Source organism: Antechinus flavipes, chromosome 2, assembly GCF_016432865.1.
Source record: "Antechinus flavipes isolate AdamAnt ecotype Samford, QLD, Australia chromosome 2, AdamAnt_v2, whole genome shotgun sequence".
NCBI classification, from domain to species: Eukaryota; Metazoa; Chordata; class Mammalia; order Dasyuromorphia; family Dasyuridae; genus Antechinus; species Antechinus flavipes.
Window position 1 is genome coordinate 614,245,654 of NC_067399.1, and position 25,871 is coordinate 614,271,524.

Below are 25,871 nucleotides of genomic sequence, written 5' to 3' on the forward strand. Positions count from 1 at the left end.
AAATGCCGGTCTTTTAAAATGTCTGTTATTGCCTAAAAATATATTTTAGGGGTGTAGGAACGTGACTTTTTTGGAGCAAATTCTCATTCTGTGAAAAGGTTCCCCAGACTTACATGACTCATAGCTGCTGCTGGAGGGCAACAGATGGGCCTGGACTCTCTGAGATGGACCTTCCCCAGAACCAGAGTGGAATCATCTGGGGCAGCAAGGAGCCCTCTCATCCCTTTTCTCTCTGGTAGGACGTAACGAGCCCTTGAAGAAGGAGAGGCCCAAGTGGAAGAGTGACTACCCCATGACAGATGGGCAGCTGCGGAGCAAGCGAGATGAGTTCTGGGACACTGCCCCAGCCTTCGAAGGCCGGAAGGAGATCTGGGATGCCCTTAAGGCAGCCACCTTTGCAGTGGAGGCAAATGACCACGAGCTGGCACAAGCCATCTTGGATGGAGCTAGCATCACCCTGCCCCACGGTGAGCGGAGCCGGCAGCTGGAGGCAGGCCGGGCTGGGGGGGGGGGGGGGGCAGGCATCGGGAGAAAAGGGGGAGGGTCTCCCTGGTTCTCCTCATGTTTTGCTCTTCCTACATAGGTTCTCTGAGCGAGTGTTACGATGAACTAGGCAATCGCTATCAGCTCCCCGTCTACTGCTTGGCACCTCCAGTCAACTTGCTTCTAGAGCGCAGCGAGGACGATGGGGTGGAACCTCCAGAACCAGCCCCCAGTACCCGGCGCGAGTTCCCTCTTAAGGTGCGCCTGTCCACCGGCAAGGACGTGAGGCTCAACGCCAGCCTGTCCGACACGATCGGGCAGCTCAAGAGGCAGCTGCATGCCCAGGAGGGCATCGAGCCTTCCTGGCAGCGCTGGTTCTTCTCTGGGAAGCTGCTCACCGATCGCATGCGGCTACAGGAGACCAAGATCCAGAAGGATTTTGTTATCCAAGTAATCATCAACCAGCCCCTGCCGCCCCAGGACTGACGCTCCCAGAGGGAGGGCAGGGAAGGGCTCCTCCTTCCACCTGGAACCCCAGGCTCGCCCTCCTGCTGCCCTTGATCACTCTTGTCTTCTTCAGGTGATACCTTCCTTGGTTGCTGCTTTTGTTGGCAGTGGAGGAACACTGCCAGGTGCCTCTGGGGTTACTTGATAAAGGCCTCCGAGAAGCAGTGCTGCTACATACAAGCCCCCAGAATAGGGTTTTTTGCTGATCCTGGTGCAAGAAAAGCAGGGGATTGCTCACTTCTCCTGGGTTAACAAGGTAGCCTCCTGGTTACACCTCTCCCACGGCAGGGTAGGGCAAATCACTTCTGGCTAAAGGGCCAGCGGCCCCTGGCCCATCGGGCCCAGATCTATCTAGTCTGGTGCTGTAGGCTGTGCTTACTACCAGCTTTTCCTCAGGGTCGGAAGCAGCTTCTGCCTCCCACACTCCCGGCTCTGTTGTGGGCACGGTGCCAGGTCCCATTAGTGAAGGGGACCAACAGTGAGTCCCAGGGAGCGGTGAGAGCTGATGAGGGCCCTCCCCTCTCTCCCTGCCCCAGCACAATTGGCAGGGGTGAGGGTGTGTGGCAGAGATGTAGCCTGAGCTGTTCCAGAATATTTCTGGACAGACTCATCTTCCCAGATGGAACCCTGGCGTGGCTGTCTCCAGGCTGGTTGTCTTTCCCATGGTGGGTCCTTGTGTACAGAAATATTTGCATATTTATCAATAAAACCTTTTGCTCCTTCTGTCCCGTCTGCTCCTTGACGTCTCCCTCTCACGGCCCGTTTCTAGCATGCTAACTTAAGGACTCTCGGACTCCTCCAAGCCTCAGTGGTCAGAGTTCGACAAAACTTGTTAACGCACCGAGAAGCCCGGGCCGCCTCAGAAGGATGCGGTGGGAGGCTCACGCGGCTGGCCGACGACTGGGCCAGATAGGGAGCCGGGGCCGCGGGCGTTTCCCTGGACCAGAGTTGTCCGGATTTATCCTGGGGTCCCAGTGGGCCCTTGTCCCTGGCGTTGCCCACCAGGCCCTCAGAAGCCAAGGATCCACGCAAGGTCGGCCTCCTTTTTACAGGCTCTGTCTCCTGGGAGACCCCATCCCTCTACAGGCCCTACCTGTAACTCCCCTCAGAAGGGTACCAGGCAGGACACGGCCTAGGGGCTGCCCAGGAGGTGGTGCTGCGAGCCTGCAGCTGGCCCCTGCTCCCGGGCAGGAGCGCACTCCTGCTGGCCCTGGCTGGCGCCCAGGGGCAGGCGTGTAAGGGAGACTTGTCACTGTCCTCAGAACCCCAGGGCCAGTCCCTCTGTGCTGCTCCCCCCCCCCAGCCTCAGTCTACCTGGAGCAGTCTGCTGCTTCTGAATCACACTCCCCACTTACCATAGCTGCTCACACAGTTGGGTTCCCTCCAGGCAATTGCCTGCCTTTGAAGGTGACCCAAGGGAGAGGGGAGGCTGTTAGTGAATTCAGCCAGTGAGCTCATGACAAAAGCTCCCGGTCCCTGCAGGGGGAGGGGGGTCCGGCTCTATAAAGGCTCTGCGGTCCTGCTGGGCCAAGCCAGCATTGTGAGGCTGGGGGTACACGCAGGTCGCTGGCCATGGCGAGCTCAGAAGAGGTGCAGAGGGCGACGGAGCTGATTGAGCAGCGGCTGGCTGAGGAGGAGGAGAACCAGGTACTGAGGCTTGCAGGGCACGGGGGGGGGGGGGGGGGGGGGAGGGGAGAGGGGAGTGGGAGGAGGGAAGCCCCCTTCATCCAGAGCTGGGCTGAGAGGCTACAGGAGGACTTGAAGCTGTAGCTAGTGAGCTTGAGGAGGGCTGCCCTGGGAAGAGGCAAGGCTGGTGAAGGTTCAGAGGGAAACTATCCCTCCCTTGGGCGCCCTTCTCTCTCTGACTGGTGACCTCCAGGCTGCGAGGGCTAGAAGTGCCGTACCCCCGAACAGAGAGAAGCGAGGGAACTGGCCCTGGCACCAAGTCAGGGCAATTGGGAGAGCAGGGCTCTTTGCTTATGGACATCCTCCAGCTGCAGCCCAAGCAGCAGGTGACCCTTCCTGGCCTCTGCAGAAGGACCAGAGACGAGGAGTGGGAAAATCCAGGTCAAAGGAAGGAGGAAGCAAAGGCACCCACACTATCTTAGGAAGCCCACTTTCCCCAGGCCAGAAGCAGGGAAGCGGATCCGCATTCTCCCCCATGCTGGCATCCTGCCACCGCCTTCTGGCACAGGCAGTCCCAGGGCTCCTCAGGGCTCCATTCATTCAGAGCTCAGGGAATTTAGGACGGGACAGGACTCCCTTCAGAGAGAGGGAAACCAGCCTGGCCTGGCCGGGGTCTTCAAGTTTAATGAGTACCCGGGAAAGTTAAAATAACTCTAAAATAGTTAGGGCATGAGTGATCAGCACCCTGTGCCCCAGTCCCTCCCAGCTGGCATTTGGAAGATTTCATTTGGGACGGGATTAAGTCATTTCTCGTCTAGGGGATCCTGGTGATTCCAGTTAAGCGCGCTCCCCCCATCTCACTCTAGTTCTATATCGAGGCATGGGCTGGAGCCCTGGGGGCGGGGGGGAGTAAGAAGCAAAGCTGACTGACTAGCGGAGCAGGAGGGAGGTGGGAGCGGCACATACTGTTCAGCTCCCACAAGTTCAAGGGCATTGGACCTCAGAGCTGCCAGAATGGGAACTTGTTCCGTTTCCAGGGAAATGTCAAGAGAACAATGTATCAAATCAGAAATGATTCTGTGGTAAAAGAACACAAAATGAGACTTTTATGAAAATGGTCAAAGTATGTACGACCTGCCTAATTTTAAAAAAATTAAATCTAGCTTCTGTCCTCCCCTTGTTTTTTAATTCGATTATAAAGTCTAAGCTCTTAATTGCAACGTGGCTGTCCCATGACCTTGATAACTGTGTGCCTACTGTGTGTTAGAGCCTGACTCAGGTACCATCAGAATGTGAGAATGGAAACATCCCTGTTAGACCTCTCTAAATATAGAATGGGCCGCCTCAGGAGGCTGGGGGTTGGTTCTCTCTTCCTGGAGGCCTTCCAGCAAGAGTTGGGTGACTGCTTAAGAGGAAGGATACAGAAGCAAGGGTTGGGTGCGGATGGGCCTGGCCGGCTGAGGCCCCTCCCAAGCAGATACAAGAGTCTGGCCTTGTTGGTATTGGGTATTCTGCCATCACAGGTGGCCATCCTCCTCAGCAATCTCCCCAAACCCTGTGGGGAACAGACCTCTCTGGTCTCAGGAGCGCCTTGAGTGATATCTCAGACTGCCCCCTGAGGATCCGGGGTCCCCCATTTACAGGCCTACAGAGGAGGACTTCAGTGGAGGCAACATCTATATTAATTACTACTAAACATCTTATTCCTCCACCCACAAAATTGGTCTGAGTCAAAAGCAGTTACCTAATAACTACCTAATAATTCATTAATCATTACCCTGAATTAGGACAGGAAATAGAAAAGGGTTCATTGTGGAGAGACAAGAAAAACAGGAAGTTGCGGGTCCAAGAAACGTCTCCCTGCAGTTTCTGGCTTCTTTGCTGTTAGCAGTAGTGCCAGGTGTGATTCTCCCGGCCTAGTTGTAGCCTAGGAACTCTGTATTTTACCCCTTCCCCTTAAATTAGCTGTATCTCCCTCCCATTCCCACCCCACGCTAATGGGTTTCCCAGGACCACCGAGGCAGGATCCAGACTCAAGGCCGGCTAACTCACTCACTCCAAGTCCAGCACTCGCCCTGCCTGGCTGCCCATGGAGGCACAGGAAAGGGGAGAGAATTGGACCCCTCAGCGGCTGAAGATGAAGGGGCCCGGCTACAGAGCAAAGGGAAGGGAAGTTGGGGATGCTGGTTTGTCTGGAGAGCGCACCAGTTAAAGGCTGGGTTTTTTGTTTGGTGCCGTTAAAATGAGACTCCCCCAGCCTGGCCTAGTGGAAAGGGTTGGACAGGTCCTCAGAGGTGGGAGAGCCAGGTCCGGCCATCCACCGCTCACCAGTTGTGGGACACTGGGCAGTCCGCTTCCCTCGAAAGGCTGGAGTGGCCTGGGAACTAACTGAGCTGCTGACGGCCGAGGGCCCGACCGGTGGTCTCTGCATTTGGTCTCTAGAACCTTGGGTCCTGGTGTGGAAAAATGTCACTGGCCTTTAGAGCCTAATTCTCTCAGTTCCTGCGTGTCTGTACCTGGGCCAAACCTTTGGCAGTTCTGGGCTTTTCCGCTCTGCATCTCTGGTCCTGGGAGCTAAAATTCTGTGGCCTTTGACCCCAGGTGGGATTTGGAGTCAGAGGAGCCCTAACTCTGATACTTCTCTCCAGGTCAATAACTGCTCTTTCCTCAGTTTCCTCATTCGAGAAATGGGGATAAGGGCTCCTCCCTGCAGGGTGGTTGCAGATGAAGCACTCGGCGCAGGGCCGGCACCTAGCAGACAGACACGGGGTAACGTCTAGCTTATCCTTGTGCCCCCCGTGGGGAATGCTGGAAGCAGGAAGGCTGCCGGGGCCGGAAGCCCGAGCTCCAGGAGAGGGGCCAGGGTGGCTTCTGAGCTTGGGTTTCCTTTCTCAGAAGCTCCACGATGCCGCCAGCACGAAGCTTGGGCCGCTGCAGATGGACATGCTGGTCCTAGAGGATGAGAAGCGCCACGGGGCCCAGAACCCGGCGCTTCAGAAGGTCAAGGTAAGAGCCTGGGGGGACGAAGCCCTGCACTCCGGTCCCCCAGTCCTGGCCCCTGGCCCCCCCAGACCCATGCGCTTCTCTGGCCCTGAGAGAGGGGGGCCGCGGGAACTCCTTCCCTTCCGAGGGAGTTTGTGTGCTGGAAAGGGGGCCCCAGCATTTAAGGGCCGGCTCCTTCTGTGACCTCGGGGAGCCCGCTTCCCTTTTACTCCGGGCTTAGGTTTTTTCTGTGGAATGGCTGGGTTGGGTTGGCCCGAAGGTCCTGCCAGCTCCCAGAGTCCTGACTGAGAAGAGAATGAAGGAGGTCTCCGGCAGCCCCCGCCCGCCCCCGGCCTCCCGACGCTCGGAGCTAGGCTCCGGACGTGCTGGCCCGAAGCTGGGCGGGAGTAGCGCCAGCGGGAGGAGGCCAGCGGCCTACCCCAGTCAGGCAGGAGGAAGCCCACCCGCCCCACTCAGGCCGCTTGTCCCTGCTCTCCACAGGGTCAGGAGAGAGTGCGAAAGACGTCGCTGGACCTTCGCCGGGAGATCATCGACGTGGGGGGCATCCAGAACCTCATCGAGCTCCGGAAGAAAAGGAAGCAGAAGAAGAGAGAGGCGCTGACCCCGGCTCCCGAGCCGCCCCCCGAAGCCCAGGAGATCGTAAGAGAGAATCCGGAGGGTGGGGGATTGCACGTGGGCCCCGGGAGGGAGAGGAGCGCGCCGGCTGCGGGGCTAGGGTCAGATGTGGACCCCTGAGACTTCCCTCCCTGGCAGAGGGGGCCCTAAAGAGCCTGACTCTGGGAGGGGACAAGAGAAGCCTCCACTCCTGCTGTTAGAGAAGGGGCCAGCAGGGCGGCGCAGTGCGCAGAGCCCCGGCCCGGGAGGCAGGAGGACCTGGGTTCCCATGTGGCCTCAGACACTTAACACTTCCTGGCCGTGGGACCCCAGTTGCTTTAGCAAAGAAGAGAAGGAGCTTGCGTTCCAGGCCTTCGCGGAGTCATCTTTCTGAATGAGGGGTCTCAGGCAGAGGTTTCCGGCTGGAACCCAGCTACCCTGCCGCGCTCCTGCTCGCGGCTTCTGCCGCGGAGTGCGGGCGACTCGGCCCCCCGGTGTCTTTCCCTCAGACTGGACCCATAGAAGCGGAGAGCTTCCTGAAAGCCGCCGTGGAAGGGAAGATGCCTGTCATCGAGAAGTTCCTGGCGGACGGAGGCTCCCCCGACACCTGTGACGAGGTAAGGGCTCCTCTAACCCCCCCGCAGCCCCAGGGCACCGTCAGCCCTGTTCCTCGGGTCCGCTCTCTGGGGGGGGGGCGAGGGTCCCGCGGGAGAAGCTCTCCAAAGGAAGCCAGGGTCACCGAGTCTCAGCCTCAGGCTGGAAGGGACGCCGCAAAGCTCAGGCGCGCGCCCGTAGCCCCACCCTCTGGGGGGAGGGGCGCGAGCGTCCCGTGGGAGAAGCTCTCCGAAGGAAGCCAGGGTCACCGAGTCTCAGCCTCAGGCTGGAAGGGACGCTGCAAAGCTCAGGCGGAGCCTGTAGCCACCGGGTGGGGGTGGGGTGGGGGGGGTGGGCCTCAGGCTGGAAGGGACGCTGCAAAGCTCAGGCGCGCGCCCGTAGCCCCCGCCCTCTGGGGAGGGGGAAGGGAGATGAGCGTCCCGTGGGAGAAGCTCTCCGAAGGAAGCCAGGGTCACCGAGTCTCAGCCTCAGGCTGGAAGGGACGCTGCAAAGCTCAGGCGCGCGCCCGTAGCCCCGCCCTCTGGGGGGGAGGGGCGCGAGCGTCCCGTGGGAGAAGCTCTCCGAAGGAAGCCAGGGTCACCGAGTCTCAGCCTCAGGCTGGAAGGGACGCTGCAAAGCTCAGGCGCGCGCCCGTAGCCCCGCCCTCTGGGGGGGGGAGGGAAGGGAGATGGGCGTCCCGTGGGAGAAGCTCTCCGAAGGAAGCCAGGGTCACCGAGTCTCAGCCTCAGGCTGGAAGGGACGCTGCAAAGCTCAGGCGGAGCCTGTAGCCCCCGCCCTCTGCGCCCTTCCTGGGGGACGGTTCCATGACCCGCTTTAGGGGGACAGCTTTTATCCAGCCGAGCGAGGGCCGGGTCGGAGTTTTGCCTCGGCCACATGGCGGGAGGTCAGGGACCTCTCAGCGCGCGAGGCCGGACGGGCAGATGAAAATGCCGCGGGGGAATGGCTAACAGACGGGGAGAGGTCCGGGCTGGACACCGGGGCATCTCCCCCGAGATTGTCAGAGCTGGGAGAGGAGGGTCCCCATCCCCACCTACCCTGAGCCTGCTGCTAATTGGTCCTGCCTCAGCCAGCACGGCGCCCGGCCCCTCCTTGGTTTGTTCATCTGTGGGGCTGGGGTGATACTTCTCCAGCCTCGCTGGCAGGCTCATTAGGAGGAAGAAAGGCATTAATCATAACAGTATTAATAGGCCGCTTTTTTTTAACCAAACACTGTAAGGGCTGTCACGGTTGCTTCTGGTTTATTTTGAAAGTACTTTTATCTTAAATCTACTTTTTTTAAGCCTCATAAACCAGAACTTCACAAACAAGTTGAAGTTCCCCTTTACCATACACAGAGTCCTGTGGTCTGGTCAAAGACCACCCTTTTCAGACTTAGGAGCCTCTCTCGTTTCAGACTAGTCTCCGTGGAAACTGAAGGGCTTGGGGAGGGAGTGAAAAGATGGGGGAAGGTGGGGTCCAAGACCCTGAACTCTGCAAACCGGGCCCCAGAAGGTCTAGAGGCCAATGAAAGGCCTCCTCCGGGGAGCGGGGGTTGGACCAGTAGGAGAGGGGCTACCTCCCAGCTGAGCTCGCAGCTAGCGCAGGCAGGGCCGAGGCTGGTGTCCAGACTCGGGCTCACGGTGGTCTCTGGTGGGCAGTTCCGCAGGACGGCCCTTCACCGGGCCTCCCTGGAGGGCCACACGGAGATCCTGCAGAAGCTGCTGGACAGTGGAGCCACTGTGGACTTCCAGGACCGGGTGAGGAGAACACCGCTGTCCTGGGCAAGGGTCCCCCGCATCCTCCCTGGGCCGGCTTTCCTGGGACGGAGGGACCACCGAGCCTAAGCCTGAATGTGACACGGATCTGAGGAGGGTAGGGCAGGGCTCCTCCCCCTCGACTCTCCCCCAGGCTTCTCCCGCGCCCCCCCCCTTGTTTGCTTGGACTTGGGGCTCCTCCTTTAGGGAGGGACGGGGAGCCTGGGACCTGCCGCTTTAATTCTCCTTCCCCTTGGGACCGCCGCGCCCACCAGCTGGACTGCACGGCCGTACACTGGGCTTGCCGTGGGGGCCACCTGGAGGTGGTGAAGCTTCTGCAGAGCCGCGGAGCAAACATCAACGTGCGGGACAAGGTGGGAAGACCCAGCGTGGGGGGTGTAAGTGTAAAGGGAGGGGATGAGCCCCCAAAGCATCCCTGGTGCCCACTCCTCAGCCCGGAGCCCAGAAAAAGAGATTTTCCCACTGGGGCAAAACTGGCTGGGGTGGAGATGATGATCTAGTCACCTGTGCAGACTCACTGTTGGGTTTCCCTGCCCCGGGGTTTGGGAGGAGGCCATTCTGGTGAGTCAGGTAGGATTCTGGGCCTAGGCCCTGTCCTGGTGTGGCTGTCGGGCTCCCCCAGGAGCAACGTCCCAGGGAGACGCAGCCTGGGGGGCAGCATCAGCACCCTTCGGGGGCCGGCCAAACAACACAGTGATAGATTAGAAAGCGGCAGGTGCCCTCCTGGCCCTCCGGGGAGGGCCCCTTCAGCCGGTAACCCCCATCCCTTCCCCCCCAGCTCCTGAGCACTCCCCTCCACGTGGCCGCCCGCACGGGGCGAGTGGACCTGGTGGAATACTTCCTCTCCATGGGAGTGGATATCAATTCCAAGGACAGGGTGCGTACCCCTAACTCCCCTGTGGTCTCGGGGGTCTGCGAGCCCAGCATTTCCTGGGGCAGTGCCCTGTTTACACTCTCCTCCCTTGGGTCTGGGCACTGCGGCTTGTGCCACATGAGGTGTCCCCCCGTCCCCCACCCCAATGCCAGACCCTGAGCCCCAGCCTTGCCATACATAGGAAGGAGACAGTGCCCTCCACGATGCCGTGCGCCTTAACCGCTATAGGATCATCAAGATGCTGCTTCTGCACGGGGCTGACATGATGGCCAAGAACATGGTAAGCGCCCTCGGGCCGGAGTCTCCATGAGGGGTGTGTGTCCCCCCCCAGGATAGGGGAGCCCCGAGGGAAGCCGGAAGGAGAAGGGCTCAGCTGGGAGAGAAACAGCCTTCCCAGAAGCCTCAGGGGAGCCGGCCTGCCAGCTGAAGCCGCCAGGCTTACTTCTTTCCCGGGGCTGTCCGACCTCCGGCTGGGAGGTGCGGGGCTCCTGGAGAAATCTCTGTCCCTCTCAGGCAGGGAAGACCCCCACGGACCTGGTGCAGCTCTGGCAGGCCGACACCCGCCAGGCCCTGGAGCACCCAGAAGCGGAGCCCGCCCACAGCCAGAACGGCCTGGAGGGGTCTGCAGAGAGTGGCACCGAGTCGGCCCCCCAGTAATCTTTCCCATCTGGATAACTTGTCCAGCCTCTGCGGAAGGACGACACAGAGCCCTGTGATGGAGCAGAGGAGGAAGTTCCGGCTGCTATCAAGTGGGCATTTGCATTTCCTCACTCTCCACCTTCCTCCAACCTGGAGTGTTTTGCTATCTGGAGTGATAATTTTATTTTCCTTTGCCAGAAAGGAAGGGAATGAGGGAGTGGGAAAAGAGACTGCAGGGAGGAGAAAAAAAGGCGATTGTCCACCAAACCTTCTCTCTTTTCTCTTGGATACTCTTTCCTTTCAGGACTTTTCTTGAATGCTTCTTTTTAATTTTTTCTTTCTTGTTTCATTAAATAGCTCCCTTTTACATGTAAAAAGTTTTAATATTCATTAAAAAATTTTGAGTTCCAAATTCTCTCCCTCTCTCTCGCCCTTCCCCCATCCCTTGAGAAGGCAAGCAATGTGATATCAATTATACATATGAAGTCATGCAAAAGAAGTTTCCACATTAGCCATGCTGCAATTGAAAACATACACATTGTAATGCCAGAGAAACTGAGGCAGGAGAGAGATTAGAGAGTTTTTAATATTTTATTAATGGGAGAGTATAATTGACTGGACAGGACTCTCATCTCAAATTATCCAGTCAGACAGAGATAAGTATACTGGGACCAAAGAATTCATATTGGTCCCAGGGCTAGAGGAGACTGTCATCCCAAAGAATCCAGCGTCCAGCATACAGCCAGCTGCCAGCCTCCAGCATACAGCCTCCATCAATGAATGGAGGAACCCCAACTTCTTAAATACCTTTTCTCTAAACAAAGGAAGAGGTGAGAAGCGCGGGAAAATTTCTGTCCGGATAGGGGAGGCCATAAATCTTAAAAATCCAGAGACAGGATGTCTGAATACACAGAAATAAAGATATCAGTGAGGTATCTTGGAATATTTTAGAGGGATATTGTAAATCCTTGAGGACAGAAAAGAGTCAAGAGGTCTACTCTCTTGTTTGTCTTGCTAATTTATAACCTTAGAGCAAATGGTCTTCAGTCTTAATGTCCCTGGGGGAGGGGGGTAACAATTTAGGGGATTGAGACAGAACAGTTAAAGAAACTGAGACAAGGGAAACTGAGTCAGGACAGTTAAAGAGAACTGTGGCATAACCACATGAAACCTAAAGGAAGTTTAAAAAGTACACTTTAATCTGTACTTGGAGTTCACCTGTTCTCTATAGGGAGGTAACCCATCATGGGTCTTTTGGAATTGCCTTGGATTACTCTTGGTGAGAGTAGTGAAATCACATTTAAGCATCTTTACAATTTTGCTGTTACTATGTACAACGTTCCCTGGTTCTGCTACTTCCTCTTCTTCTGACTCATTGTTCTTCTCAGTTTCTTCTTTGCTAAGGGGAGAAAGGAGTAATGGTGGTGGTGGTAAAATGGACTCAACTACATACTTCATCAATATCTCATTGGTTGGATCAGTGTCCATTGTGGTTACCTCTGTCTACTAGTGTTCCCCAAGGCACTGGTCTAGGCCCTTCTCTGTCCTCTATAATTGATCATTAATTGATGATTTCCGAAATTCCCATGGATATAATTGCCCTCCATCTTGATGCTTCCTCAATCGGTATATCCAGTCCTAGTCTCTTCCTAAGCTCCAGTCTCCCAACTGCCTCTTGGCCATTTTGCAGGGAATGTTCTCTGGTATCTCTCTCAAAATCAACATGTTCAACTTTTGACCTTCTGTGTCAAGGTCATCTTTGCATGCTCTGAACCTTGGCAGATTTCTACTTCCACAGTATCTTCCCTTTCTCATTCACACAGCCACCCCCTTTTTCAGACTCTCCTCTCCCCTGCTCTGGACCATTACAGTAGCCTTCTTGGTGGCTTCCCAGCCTCAGAGCCGGTCTACCCTCCAAACAGCCATCAGGGTGATTTTTCCTAATGACTAAACCTGTTGTCCCCATCCTCCAACTCAAATTCAAGCGGTTCCCTCCTGACTCTGATCATTCACAAATATTAGAAGCTATTTATAAACTGACCCCATCCTGTTTCTTTATTACACATTATGCTCCCCCTCCATGGATTCCAAGGTCCAATCAAGTGAAGACCTTTGTGCTATTTCTCATACCGGACATTCCACCATCCACCCCTGATCAGTACCTTTGCACTGCTTTGGAATCCCTAGTTTCCTTCAGGACACATTTCAACTATGACCTTCTTCAGTGTGAGATTTTCCTTATTCAGTCATTTTTCGGTCATGTCTGATTCTGTCACTTCATTTGAAGTTTTCTTGGCAAAGATACTGGAGTGGTCTGCCATTTCCCTCTCTGGCTCATTTTGCAGATGAGGAAACTGAGGCAGACAGGGTTAAGTGACTTGCCCAGGGTCACAGCCAGTAAGTGTCTGAGGCCAGATTTAACGTGTCTTCCTGACTCCAAGCCTGGCACTCTATCCACTGTACATCTAGCTGTCTAAGATCTTTCTTGATTCCCTTACCCACCAAATAAGCCCAGGTTCTTATTTCTATTTTATGTTTGTACATATATATGTGTATAAACATATGTATACACGCGTAAATATACATGTATATACACAAGTTGTCTTCCATGTTAAAATGTAAGCAACCCTTTCAGATGAAGAAATCAAAACCATTTCTAGTCATATAAAAATGCAGAGAAATTTAAATTAAGACAACTCAAGTACCCCTACACACCCCTCAGATCCAAAAAGATAGTGATGAATGTTGGAGGGGATGTAGGAAAACAGGGACACTGATACATCGTTGGTGGAGTTGTGAATAGATCCAGCCATTCTGGAGAGCAGTTTGGAACTATGCTCAAAAAGTTATCAAACTGTGCATACCCTTTGATCCAGCAGTGTTTCTACTGGGCTTATACCCCAAAGAGATACTAAAGAAAGGAAAGGGACCTGTATGTGCCAAAATGTTTGTGGCAGCCCTGTTTGTAGTGGCCAGAAACTGGACATTGAGTGGATGCCCATCAACTGGAGAATGGCTGGGTAAGTTATAATATATGAATGTTATGGAATATTATTGCTGTGTAAGAAATGACCAGCAGGAAGATTTCAGAAAGGCCTGGAGAGACTTACATAATCTGATGCTGAGTGAAATGAGCTAGACCAGGAGATCATTGTACACAGCAACAAGAAGATTATGTGACGATCAATTCTGATGCACATGACTCTTCCACAATCAGGTGATTCAGACCATTGGACTTGTGATGTAGAGAGCCATCCCAGAGAGACACTCTGGGGACTAAGTATAGATCACAACATAGTATTTTCATCTTCTTTTTTGGATTTTGTTTTCTCATTTTTTCTCCTTTCTGATCTGATTTTTCATATTATGCAGCACGATAATTGTGGAAATAGAATCACATTGTTTAACATATATTATATTACTTGATTTTAAGGGAGGGGGTGAGAGAAAGGGGAAAAAATTGGGACAAGCTTTTGTAAGGGTGTATGTTGAAAACTACGTGTATTTTGAAAAAAGCTAAAAAAATTTTTTTGAATGCTTTAAAAGAATGTAAGCTCCTTGAGGCCTGGGACTTCTCCTTTGGTCTTTCTCTCTCCATTCCCAGCAGGATGCCTGATGTACAATAGGTATTTAATGAGTGTTTAACAAGAAACAATAAATGTTGATTCCCCTCCGGGTCTTACCTCTAACTGCCGGAAGCTCTATCTAAATCCTGAGTTTGGAGACTGATCCTGGATGCCTTCCCCTCTTATTCACCCCTAGGCTCCCTTCCTTTATTCCCCTCCTCCCGTCCCCTTAACACCAGCCTTAGTTCTCAGTCCCTCTTTCTCCACCCGCGGCGTCCTCTCGGTCCCCTTCCTTGCTCGCTGTCCGTTTCAGGTCCCTGCAAGCGCCCTGCCCATTCCCCCGTGCTTTCCCCCTTTGCAGAGTAGGGCCTTTGTGGCCGTGGAAAACCTGGAAACTCGCGGGGAGCTGGTGGGAGGAGGACGGGAGAAGGCAGCACTCAGCCAATCAGTGACCCCGGAGCAGCCGTGTCCCCTCCCCCTCCCGGGGCCAGAGACCGGAAAACGCGCTCTGCAAACCCCTCCCCCTTCGAGCTTCGATTCCTCCACTCTAGGAGGGGGGCAGGAGGGGAAGTTCGGCCTATCCGGGGGTGGGGGTGGGGGTGGGGGTCGTGCCCCAGAATCTCAGGGTCTCCTGCAGGCAGCCCCGGGGCAGCGGAACTTGTCTGGCTCCCAGACCGCAGCCCCGGAGGGGAGGGGGAAGCAGCGAGATGTTCGCAGAGGTCTGCGCCCAGAGAGGCGGGGGTCTGGGTTTGAAGCCCAGCCTGGCAGCCGTTTTGCTGTTTGCTGCTCCATAAAATGACCGAGTCGGGCTAAGAGATCTCCAAGTTCGCTCCCAGCTTTCTCCCGTAGATCGCCCTCGGCCAAAGCTTCCCTCCTGCCTCTGTGGACCCTGGGGTCAGGGGGGGCCGCAGCAAATTTTTAACTAGAACCATTGATTATTAACAAGAGGAGAAAGCCCAGGCTTGCCTCCTGGGCAAGGGCAGAGAGCGGCCAAGTCTGCTTCCGAGGGATTATGCTGGCACCCCGAGTCTGGTCCTCTGTGAGGCTGGGGGCAAGGGGGCTGGGCGGATGCCTGGCGCGGGGCCTGACGGGCTGGGCCTCCGCAGAGGGCAGGAAGGTGGACATCGGGGGCATCTACCCTCCGGTGACCACCCCCTTCACGGCCACCGCGGAGGTGGACTATGGGAAGCTGGAGGAGAACCTGTACAAACTTGGCACCATCCCCTTCAGAGGTAAGGTGGCTCCTGGAAGGGGCGAGGGGGGCCGCACAGAGCCCTGGAAGACCTTCGGCCTTGGATCTAACTCCAGCTGCGTTACTCGGCACCGAGTCACTTGTCTTTCCCAAGTTTCCTCCTCCACGAAACGGGCAGGCTGCGCTCCTTCCGGTTCTGAGAGTCAGTGGTTGGTGGGGAGCGGGGGTGCTCCTCAGGATGAATGACAGCGGTCGGCATCCTTGCAGCCCAGAGCAGTCCTCCCCGAGGGGAGGCGGCCAGCCCTCTCCAGAGATGGAGAATGGCTTTGTTACTTTGTGTGAACAACGGGACGCAATCCCCCCAAAGCCTGACCTCTGAATTCCTGACAGGCCCTTTCTGAAACTCCTCTGAAGGGGGATCCGTCTGTCTTATCTCTCAGTCTCTACCTCCATCCGATCGAGCACTCCCAGGATCTGAGTAAGAATTTTCAGGCTAACAAATTCTTCCTCTCCTTCCCTATTAAGGACCCTCCTCCAGGAAAGGGACTGTCTTGCTTTTCTATCCCCAGTACTTAAGTTACCTGGCACACAGCAGGTGCTTAATAAATGCCGATTGACCGACTCTGCAATTGACTACTTTGGCCCCCTCATTTACTTACTCTTGACTGGCTTTGCTTTTTTCTCATCTTTCCTGACCAATATTTAGAGAAGATCCTCTTGAGAAGTCTGATAAGACAACAGTATCTTATCATCACTACTACTAGTACAAACACAGCAGTGTCTTACTGGGTGATTTTCACAGCCCCCACTCACCCTTCTGGAGATCCTTAGTTCTCTGGACCCCCTGGGGGTAGATAATACCCTGTAGAATTTTCCTTTCCATGGAGTCCTTGTCTGCTACTGTGGCCACTTGCTGAAGAGGGACGTCCATCTAAGAGGAAGATGCATCATGGACCAAATTTGGCCATGAGATCTATGGGCCCTTCTTAGAAGGCACAAAGTGAAACATATAGGATTGCAAAGGAAGCCAATTATATTGAAATCTAGTTATCAGAAATGTCTCTTTTTGTAAAGCCTCTGGCCTTAAGACCTCCCAAGCCAGAGAGGAACCCCGGGTAGCACCAGCCTTGGGGGTGCAGTGCACCTGACACCTATTTCATCGCCATTGGTGGGAGTACTTGGTGTTTGTAGCAGCACCGGGCCAGTGGTTGAGGTGTAGTTGCCCAAGTCGACTCCATCCTTACTCCAGCTGAGGAATAGTCTTTAAGGGGACAGAGAAGAGCAGGCTGGGAAATGGCCAGGATGGGAAACTTCCCTCCTATTGTCTTATTCCACAAAGTGGTAGATCCAAGCCCAACAGTTTCTAACAGAACATGGCGGCTTGCTCCCCTCATGAGACCTAACCACCCTTTTAGAGGCAGCAGATCATTAACACTTCCATTAAAAAAAATCAAGCTTGACAACTTAGGGAGGGCCTCTGGGAAGTGAATTTTGTACAAGCAGGAAATGTCCATTAAGAGCGCGAGTCCAGTGCTGGTTTAGGGCACACAAGCTCTTAGTGTGGACTTTGCTTCCAGGAGTTACTGGACAGAGAGAATGCGTAACTGGCAGCAGGCACCCCCTTGTCCAGAAGTTCTATTCCCCACCTACATTAAGAAACATGAAGATGAATGAGGGCACTGATTAACTCAGAGGTGTGGAAAAATCCATTGAGATCAGGGCAAGACACAGTGGGATCACCTTCCTGCCTCTTCCTCTCACTTCAGGTTTTATGGAGTATGTGGGAAGAGGCCCCGGGAACGTGATGATTACATCTTAAATGGTAAGACCAGGCCAGCTGAAGGTCTTTCTCAATCCCAAGCAAGTTGAATTCACCAGATCTGGTGTCCTGCCCTAAAGCATCCCTCCACTGCATAGCTCTTAATGTGGGTCAGACACGCCAACTCCAGGGTTATGCAGGATCTGTGAGCTATGGCTTTCATGTCTTCCCAACTCCAATAAATTCTAGCCTGGGAGGCTCATTCATGGAGGAAGCGGGGATCAGGAGGGAGGGATTTCCCCTAGTGTGGTACAGGCTGTCTCTCTCACAGGAACTAGGAAAGCAGCTAAGGATGATAAAAGAGATGAATGGGAGATGGTAGCATGGGTGACTGCCGATGACCTGGGATGAGGGCACAGGGGTTAGTAAGAGAGCTCCTCCTAAGGACCCTTGGAGCAGAACACCCCAGTACCCCTATGTTGTGTTTTCTGAGTAGTTTTCTGAGCTTCCAGTCGAGGAGGCAAAAAGGTTTCCCTTCTAATCAGCTGGTCTCTGTCTCTGTCTCAGAGTGTCTGAATCTCTCTCTCTCTCTCTCTCTCTCTCTCTCTCTCTCTCTCTCTCTCTCTCTCTCTCTCTCTCCCTTCCCCCCCCCGGAATTGCATCCCCAGGATGCAGGACACAGAGACCTCAGGAAGATGTCACATTTGAGCTGAGGCTCCCCTTGGTCAGGACTTTGTCCATCAGACTGCAGCGGGGCTTCTCAAATGGGTCTGACCAGTTGCCCTGTTTTAGTCTGAGGGAGGCTATTTTGTTCCTCTTCTTTAAAACTTTTTTGGTTGCCTCATCAGAGGTAAGGCACTAGCACTTTTGGTTTGTTTTTGTTTTTTTTTTTTTTTTGTTGCTGGATTGGGTTAACCAGGACCACGTAGCTAGTCATTGTCCAGCGACACATTTGAAGTCATGTCCTCCTGTCCTGACCTGAGAGCCGATGCTCTATCCCCCCAGCTGCCCCTAGAAGAGATTTATTTAAAAAGATAAGATTTTAGGTGACATTAAAGCTAGGGAGTCCAGGAAGTAGAAAAGAGGAAGAAAAATCATTACAAGCATGGAGCACAGCAGTGAAAAAGCCCATAGTAGGGACCTTAGACATTTTTCCAGGGCCTCCATTCCTTTATCCATAAAAAGTGGGGTATGGAGAGAAGGCTCCCGACTTCTGGGCTCCCTTCTGGCCCTATGACACTGAGGAATAAAAAGTACTCATTTTACAGAGACAAAGCTTTCATGGGATCATAGAAGGGAACTGGAAAAAGTCATCTGATCCACCCCCACTCCCCACCTTTTACACATAAGGAGACAGCCCCCCAGCAGTGAGAGATGATTAAGGTCATAAAGACAGAATGGGGGATTTGAATCCAGGTTGAATCCATCTGACTCCCAATCCAGCAAACTCTCTATAGTCCATGATCTCAGGGTAGGAGGAGTGAGCCCTGGAAGTAAGACGGGTAGCAATCTCTGCTAATAGGAAAAGAGCATCATTAGTCTTTGTGAAACTGGGGACATGGCCGGCCTGATTTTCTTGAGGTTAGAAAGCAAAAATTCTCAAGAATGCAAAACTGGCAGCAGCTGGAGAGTCCCAGGGTGGTTTTTAATATGTTCAGTGAGAGCTGGACATAAAGCCTAATACTTCCCCACCCCCACCCCCAAGGCAATCGAGGATAAGTGACTTGCTTAGAGTCACACAGCCAGGCAGTGTTAAGTGTCTGAGACCAGATTTGAGCAGAGGTCCTCTTGACTTCAGAGCTGGAGCTTTATCCACTGCGCCACCTAGCTGTCCCAAACCTAACACTTTCAACATTTTTTCCCTCTTTCTCCCTTCCTTCTCCTTTCCCTCCTTCTCTCTCCTCTCTCTCTCTCTCTTCCTCCATTTCCTTCTCTTTCTCCTTTTCCTTCTTCCTCTCTCCTTTCTCCTTATCTTTTTTCTTCTCTCCTCTTTCCTGTTTCTTCTCTCCTTCCTCTCTCCCTGTCTCCCTCCCTTTCCCTCTTCTTTATCTCCCTTCTGTCTTTCTCTGTCTCTTTCTTTCTTCCTTTCTTTTTCCCTCTCTCTGTGTCTTCCCTTTTCCTCTTTGTCTCTCCATCTCTGTCTCTCTCTTGTTTTTGTCTGTCTCCCTCTGTTTCCCTTCTCTGGTTGTCTCTCTCCCTCTCTTTGTACTTCCCCTCTCTGTGTCCCCCCTCACTCCTCTCTCTGTCTTTGTCTTTCCATCTCTCTCTCTCTTGTTTTTGTCTCTGAATCCCTCTGTCTCCCCTCTCTATCTGTTTCTCTCTCTCTTCCCCCTCTCTTTCTTTGTATCCCCCTCTTTCTGTCTGTGTGTCTCCATCTCTGTCTCTCTCTTGTTTCTGTTTCTCTCTCTCTCTTTTTCTCTGTTCAATGTCAGGTGGATTTCTTTCCCCCCCCAGGCTTTTTTCTTTTTCTTTTTCTTTTTCTTTTTCTTTTCTTTTTTTTTTTTCTTTTTCTTTCTTTTCTTTCTTTTTTTTTTTTTGGCAAATTCTCCACTTCAAATAAAATACAAAAAGAGAAAGTTAGATGAAACTGCAAGGCTATTACATAGAACTTTCTCTTCTTTTTAAGTAACTAATAAATTCAACCTGTAACTTTTACTGCTTCCTAGCTCATTGGTGATTCCTTCTAGCCTTCTTCTAACTTTGAATGGAAGGGGAATTTCATTACTAACTCCACTTTTTCCTTCTAATCTCTTCACCCTTCCGTTGAAAAAAAAGAACAAATGTATTTAGTCAGGAAAAACAAATTCCCACACCATCAGTGTCTGAAGACATATACCCCACTCTTTCATCATGAGTCCCTCACCTCTGTGCCAAGAGGTGAGACATTTCATCGTGGGGGCTCTAGAACCGCAAGGGTCCCTGTAGCTTCCCAGTGCAGCCGCTGGGCTGAGCTAACACTTTCTGTACTTCCCCCAATTGTGACCTAGCCCCATTCCAGAAGGGTCTCGTTGTTGCCCTCCTTCCCTTCTTGTTCTGGGGACTACATTCTCTTGTGTGGTTGGGAAGGCAGAGGAGGGAGACGGTCCTTAGTGGGCGTGTAGTAGCAGAAGGAGTTTGGGGATAAAGGGAGAGAGGGGCTTGGGCTCTGGCTGCAGGGTGGGAACGTCAGCTCCAGTGGAGAAGCGAGGGCGACAAGCTGGCAAAACAGAGAGAGCCCTGGGCTTGGAGCCAGCAAATGTGGTTTGTGTGACCCTGGACAAGTCGCTCGATTCTGTTGCCTCTGTTTCCTCGTCTGTAAAAATGAGCTGAAGAGGGAAGCGGCAAACCGACCCCCTACCTCTGCCAGGAAACCCCCACACAGGGCCACAGAGAATCCAACAGGACCAGGAGACTCGCCAGTCACAACAAATAAAACGGCCTCTGCTTGCGCCATAGCCTGAACCGTGCGCAGAACCAGGAGGAGGCCGAGCTCGTGCTGGCGGCAGGCTGGGCTGGGAGACCCTCCAGGGGTCTGAGGAGAGCAGTCTGGCTGGGACCCCAGATCCCCCTCCCTGGTTGGGTGCTCCAGCCCTGCCAGACCCCCCAAGCCCGCCGGGGCCCACCTGCCCACCCCTCCCAGCTGTCTCCCTCATAATGGGCTTCATTGCTGAGGCAGGGGAGGGGCCTTCCCCAGGGGGTGAAGGAGCAGGGTTCTGGCCCGCAGACACCCTCTGGGGTGCCTTCCAGCATGAGCCAGCTTACCTGGGCACCCCATTCCCTCTCCTGCCTCATTTCCCCATGCTCTCTCCTCTCAGGCTGATCGGCTCAGGGTCCTGGAGAGCCTGGGAGTGCTAATCCAGCAGCCATCATGCAAGGTGGTGCTGGCAGTCAGCCTGCTGCTGGGGGCTGGGGGGCTCTACCTCTGGTTCCAGGGGAAGAAGAAGACCCTTAAGAAGTCTCCAGCATGTAAGAAAGAATCCGCAGTGTCCGCTGCCATAGAGAATAAGAGCGATCCCTGGATCAAGTCCCACTTCAGCCGGCTCTCGGATGAGAAGCTGTGCGCGCTGCTGCAGGAGGGCGGCAGTGGGGAGGCGGGCTCCGCGCACACCAACATGCAGGTGGAGACGTGCACCTCGAGGATCCGCGAGGGCAAGAACGCCGACATCCGCAAGGAGGCCTACATCACCCGGCAGAGGACCTCCGGGAGCAAGGTCTTCAAGGAGTGCCACAAGGAGTCCTCCAAGTCCAACGCGGCGGACGAGACGGCCTGGGCCTCGGTGGCCTCCTGCGTGCACGAGATTGACCTCACCGGCCGCCAGCTGGCCGACTCCATGCTGCAGCGGGCCGCCCGCTACCAGCACTCCGGGCACCTGGAGACCAAGGACATCAACAAGGAGGAGCTGAAGGCCTTGGAGGAGGTGGAGATGAAGGTCAAGGGCAATTTCCTGACCCGCTGGGAAAGCAACATGGCCGGCTCGAGCAACACCTACCACAACCATGGCTACCACAGCCAGCCCCCCCACAGTCAGCCCCCCCGCGGCCGCCAGGCCTCCCACGCCTACTTTAACCTCACCTAGCAGGCTGGCAGTGCCCCCCCCCCTGCAGGGATGGCGCGGTCTGCCCTCGAAGACTGTCCCTACTGTCCGGTCCGAGGAGAGGCGGCCCGAACCTCCGGTCAGAGGCCTTCCGGTGGGGCCTCCCCGGCTGGGTCAGCGGAACCTGGGCTTGGGCCCGAGGTGGGGCCAGGGGGCCCGAGGGAAGCCCGCAGTCCCCCAGGGAAGACCTTCCATCGCTGTGACAGAGAGAAGACCTGCACTCCCCAGAGCATGGGATTAAACTAAAGAAAAACACCTGCAAATGAGCCAATAAAACCCTGCAACACTGGCGCGGTGTCTGAGGGCTTGTGTGGGAGCCGCGACTTAGCTGCGGAACGAGGTCTTTTCCTGCCCTGGTGCCTCGATTTCAGGGGCCGCAGTGCTGTTTTGTGGGACCCCGCCCCCCACCGAGGCTCCTGGGAAAGGGAAGCTGCCGGGGTTAGCTTTAGTGTAGGGGCAGGGGCAGGGGCAATGACAGACCAGAAGGCCCTGTCCCCGTCCCCTCACTTCTTCTGGGAGAGCCCGGCCAGGCCTCCCTGATTCCTTTTCACCTTTTCCCATTGAGTGAGTGGGAACCTTTCTCTCAGAAACGCCTAGTAAGTAAGGGCCCTGTACTTGTGCTGAACACCAGAGGTTCACGTGCAGACAAGGAGGATAAACAACCCCCGCCTTCCAGGCGCTTCTGGCCACAGACTTTGTATAGTCTAGTCCGGTGTAGCTGGCGGGGAGCTGCGGGACCAGGTGGGAGGGTTGGGACAGGGAGTTCCCAGGGTGGGGATTGGAGGCGAGACTGACAGTGTTTTCCAGAAATACTCTCATTAACTTGATTATTTTTCTCCCCCAAAGCCCTTCTTTATTGCTATTGTTGAGTTGTGTCCGACTCTCCATGACCCCATCTGGGATTTTCCTGGCAAAGATACTGGAGTAGTTTGCCATTTCCTTCTCCAGATTATTTTCAGATGAGGAAACTGAGGCAGAAAGGGCTCACACAGCTGATGAGTGTCTGAGGCTGGGTTTGAGCTTCAGGCTGCCCTCCATCCCTGTATAAAGCACTTGTTCTGTTTCTGTTTCATCAATCCTACTCCCACTTCAGTACCTTTTCTCTGCACAGGTGAATTGTTCTTATGTTCCCCATTCCTTTCTTCATGAAGTAATGTCTACCTCTGTCTGGTTCTTTCTTTTCTGTCCTCATAATCTCCCTCTACCCATCCCTCATCTTCCCTTAGCATTCTCTAGCTAACGGATCTTTCTCTCTCATTTGCCCAGATTACTGATCAAAAGACTGCCAAAAGTCTTCAGAACCACAACCCAAAGACAGCAATTCTGCAGCTCTCAGATTTCCTTATGGTCCAAATCTCACATCCATATGTTGCTACTGGAAAAAAAAAAAAAGCTTTGAGTGTATGGACTTTTGTCAGCAAGCTAATGTCTCTGATTTTAGTCTGCTGCCCAGATTTCTTTCTAAAGGACCAAGAGTCTTTTAATTTTATGACTACAGTCATTGTCTATCTAAAATGATCTTTGAGCCAAGAATATGAAATTTGACTCTTGTTTCCATTTCTTCTCCCTTTGTTTGCTAGCAATTTTTATAGTCAAGCAAAACAAGTTCCATTCTTGTCCGTGTCCAAAATATGTCTCATATGCATGGGACCAGTTGCCAAGATCCAAGTTTTTTCATGTTAAGCCTCAAGCCAGCTTTTACACTCTACTCTTTCCCCCTCATCAAAAGGCTTCTTAATTTTTCTTTACTTTCTGCCATCATATTGGTATTGTTTGCATATCTGAGATTGTCAATATTTCTCCTAAAAACCTTAATTCTGGCTCCATAATCCAGCAAATGTTGGCATTTTGGTTCCCAATTCCTCTTCTAAAACTAGTATGTTCTGGTAATTCTCAGTTCACATGTTGCTGAAATCTCGTGTTTAAGATCTTAAGCATAACTTTGTTGGTGTGTGAAATAAGCACAGTTGTTCAGCAACTTGAACATTCCTGGGTATTGTCCTTTTTTAGGACTGGGATGTAAAGTGATCTTTTCCAATCCAAGTGCTGCTATTAAATTTTCCAAATTTGCTGACACATCAAGTACAGCACTTTATCAGTATCATCTTTTAGGTTTTTAAAAAAAAAATATATATATTATATATATTTTACCATCACTATGCTTATTGTTAGCAATGCTTTCTAAAGTCTACTTGAGTTCATTCTCTAAGATGTCTAGCTCTAGAAAAGTAACCACACTATTGTTTTTATCTGTGAAATTAAAATCTTTCTTGTATAGTCCTTTTGTATATTCTTGCCACTTCTCTTAATAATTTCTGTTCTGTTTGTCTTTTATCATTCCCATTTTTGCATGACATGTTTTTTTGATATCTGTTTTTTTGATATCTCTGATTATCTCTGATTTTCTTGAAGAGATCTCTTATCTTTCCTATTTTATTGTTTTCTTCTGTTTTTTTGCATTGCTCACTAAAAAAACAAACAAAAAAACAACAAAAAACTTCTCCTTGCTCTTCTCTGGACTTCTGCCTTTACTTATATTGGAACAGCTATTCAGCAATATTTGAGATTATCCCCCAATATTTTTTCATCCTTTTGTTGACTGTGAGGGTTACTCCATTTCTTCTAAGAGATATATACCCACAGTAGATGTAGTGATTATCTGAATTAAATTCACCTGTTGCAGTCCATTTACGTTTACTGATACCCAAGTTGTTGATGTTTAATCTTTCCAGTTCCTGTTTTGACACATAGAACTTGCCTTGGTTCATAAATCTTATATGCCACGTTCCTATGCAATATTGATCATTAAAGCATCAGACTTTTCCTTTCATCATCAGACATATCCATAGTCAAGTTTCCTTTCAGCTTTGGCCTAGCTGCTTTACTGGCTACTTTTGGTTGTCTTGTGCTAATCCCCAGTAGCATGTTGGATACTTTCCTACTTCAGGGGCTCATCTTCTGATGTCATATCTTTAATAATTTTAATATTGTTTGTAGAGTTTTCTGGACAAAGATACATGAGTGGTTTATAATTTCCTTCTCCAGTGGATCAATACTTATTAGTACTTTCCACTATGATCTATGTGTCTTGGTTAACTCTGCACAGCATAGCTCATAGTTTCATTGACCTAGAGATCTGTTAAAGAACCAATATTTATTGCCTAGAATTAGGGCACTCTCTCCCTTGAACTATACTAGATAAACATTGAGATAAGATAGTGTAGTACAAAGAGCACTGGACTTGGATTCAGAAGAAATTTGGATTTGAATCTTTATCTTTTGCTAGCTCTGTGTCTATGGCAGGTCATTTAATTCCTATAAAACTCAGTTTCCTTGTTCATAAAATAAGAATGAGCATAATATCTCCCTCCCTCTTAGAGCTGTTGTGAGAATCAAATTAGATCAACAAACAACAAATATTAAGCACCTGAGCCACCAAATAAAATAACATGTGAAGTGCTTTGCAAATCTTAAGGTACTATATAGTTTTTTCTTTTTTTCTTCTGTCTCTTTTCTTTCTCCTCTTCCTCCTCTTTCTTCTCCTCCTTTTCTTCTTTTCTTTTTCTTTCTTTTCTTCTTTTTCTTCTTCTTTTTTCTTTTCTTATTACTATTTTCAGTCACATACAACTTTTGTAACCCCATTTGGGGTTTTCTTGGCAAAGACACTGGAATGGTTTGTCATTTCCTTCTCCAGATTATTTTACAAATGAGGAAACTGAGAAAAACTAGAGTTAAGTGATTTTCCCAAAATCACACAGTAAGTGTATGAGGTCAGATTTTCACTCTAGTTTTCCTAACCCCAGGCTCAGTGTTCTATCTACTATGTCTTCATCTTCATTACTTACTCTATGTCAGGACCCTGATTATGCTAGGTGCCAGGCGTACAAATATAATGACCTAAATAGTTCTTAAATGCAGAGAAACAGCTACATACATAAGTATATGGTGAATAAATATAAAACGAATAAATATAGAGTGATTGAAGAAGTTTAAGAAGGGGAGGGCCCTAATAATATACCATAACCAAGTAGGATTCATAGCAGGAATGCAGGCTCATTCTATGCTAGGTTCAATACTAGGAAAACTATTAGTATAATTGATTATATCAATAACCAAACCAACAGAAATATCTCAATAGATGAAGAAAAAGCATTTGACAAAATCCAACACCCATTCCTATTAAAAACACTAGAGAGCATAGAAATCATTGGAATTTTCCTTAAAATGATCAGTAGGATCTATTTAAAACCATCAGCAAGCATCATATGTGATGGGGATAAACTAGAAGCATTCCCAATAAGGTGAAATAAGGTTGCCCACTATCACTATTACTATTCAATATTGTATTAGAAGTGTTAGCTTTAGCAATAAGAGAAGAAAAAGACATCAAATGAATTAATAGGTAATTATCACTTTTTAAAGATATGATGGTATACTTAGAGAATCAATTTAAAAACTGCTAGAAACAATAATTTTAGCAAAGTTGAAGGATACAAAATCCACATAAGAAAGGAAGGACTCTTAGCAGTTGGAAAGATTCAAAAAAAGTTTCTGATAGGTGATAGGATCTGAGACGACTCTTGAAAAAACCGAAGGATTTTAGGAGGGAAGTGAAAAGGGAGTATTTTCCAGGCATGGGTACAGTGAAGGCAAAGGCAGAGAGATGAGAAGATGGAGTATCAAGT

At 51.6% G+C, this 25,871-nt stretch overlaps 4 protein-coding genes across 5 annotated transcripts in view; all 4 read left to right on the forward strand.

Moving 5' to 3' along the window:
* The window catches only part of UBTD1 (ubiquitin domain containing 1), a 59,425-nt gene extending 57,712 nt beyond the window's left edge, over positions 1 to 1,713 (forward strand). The window contains exons 2-3 of the mRNA XM_051981804.1: positions 240 to 467; positions 584 to 1,713. Coding sequence (XP_051837764.1) covers positions 240 to 467; positions 584 to 969 — 614 coding nt within the window. The 3' untranslated portion in view covers positions 970 to 1,713. The remainder of the gene's footprint in view (positions 1 to 239; positions 468 to 583) is intronic.
* Positions 1,714 to 2,447: 734 nt separating this feature from the next.
* ANKRD2 (ankyrin repeat domain 2) lies at positions 2,448 to 10,507 on the forward strand. The gene is made up of 9 exons (XM_051981785.1): positions 2,448 to 2,637; positions 5,512 to 5,622; positions 6,100 to 6,258; positions 6,723 to 6,830; positions 8,466 to 8,564; positions 8,837 to 8,935; positions 9,361 to 9,459; positions 9,638 to 9,736; positions 9,970 to 10,507. The coding sequence occupies exons 1-9, from the start codon at positions 2,563 to 2,565 to the stop codon at positions 10,111 to 10,113; spliced, it is 993 nt and encodes a 330-aa protein (XP_051837745.1). The 5' UTR covers positions 2,448 to 2,562; the 3' UTR covers positions 10,114 to 10,507.
* A 3,753-nt stretch (positions 10,508 to 14,260) lies between these two features.
* Positions 14,261 to 25,871, forward strand: part of HOGA1 (4-hydroxy-2-oxoglutarate aldolase 1) — a 28,084-nt gene continuing 16,473 nt past the window's right edge. Inside the window, exon 1 of one of the 2 annotated variants that reach the window (XM_051981786.1) lies at positions 14,261 to 14,893. In XM_051981786.1, the coding sequence (XP_051837746.1) occupies positions 14,674 to 14,893 (220 nt within the window). In that variant the 5' untranslated portion in view covers positions 14,261 to 14,673. The remainder of the gene's footprint in view (positions 14,894 to 25,871) is intronic. The other variant, XM_051981787.1, reaches the window with a different exon arrangement.
* On the forward strand, positions 20,344 to 21,475 carry C2H10orf62 (chromosome 2 C10orf62 homolog; the record flags this gene model as incomplete). Its single annotated transcript, XM_051981810.1, has 1 exon — positions 20,344 to 21,475. A coding segment is annotated over one exon (825 nt), but the record flags the coding sequence as incomplete, so codon positions are not given.

Bases quoted from the DNA above. Each gene is read 5' to 3' on its own strand.
- ANKRD2 (XM_051981785.1), top strand. From the start codon at position 2,563: ATGGCGAGCTCAGAAGAGGTGCAGAGGGCGACGGAGCTGATTGAGCAG. The intron at 5,623-6,099 runs GTAAGAGCCTGG...TGCTCTCCACAG, and splicing joins CGGCGCTTCAGAAGGTCAAG to GGTCAGGAGAGAGTGCGAAA. The intron at 8,565-8,836 runs GTGAGGAGAACA...CGCGCCCACCAG, and splicing joins CTGTGGACTTCCAGGACCGG to CTGGACTGCACGGCCGTACA.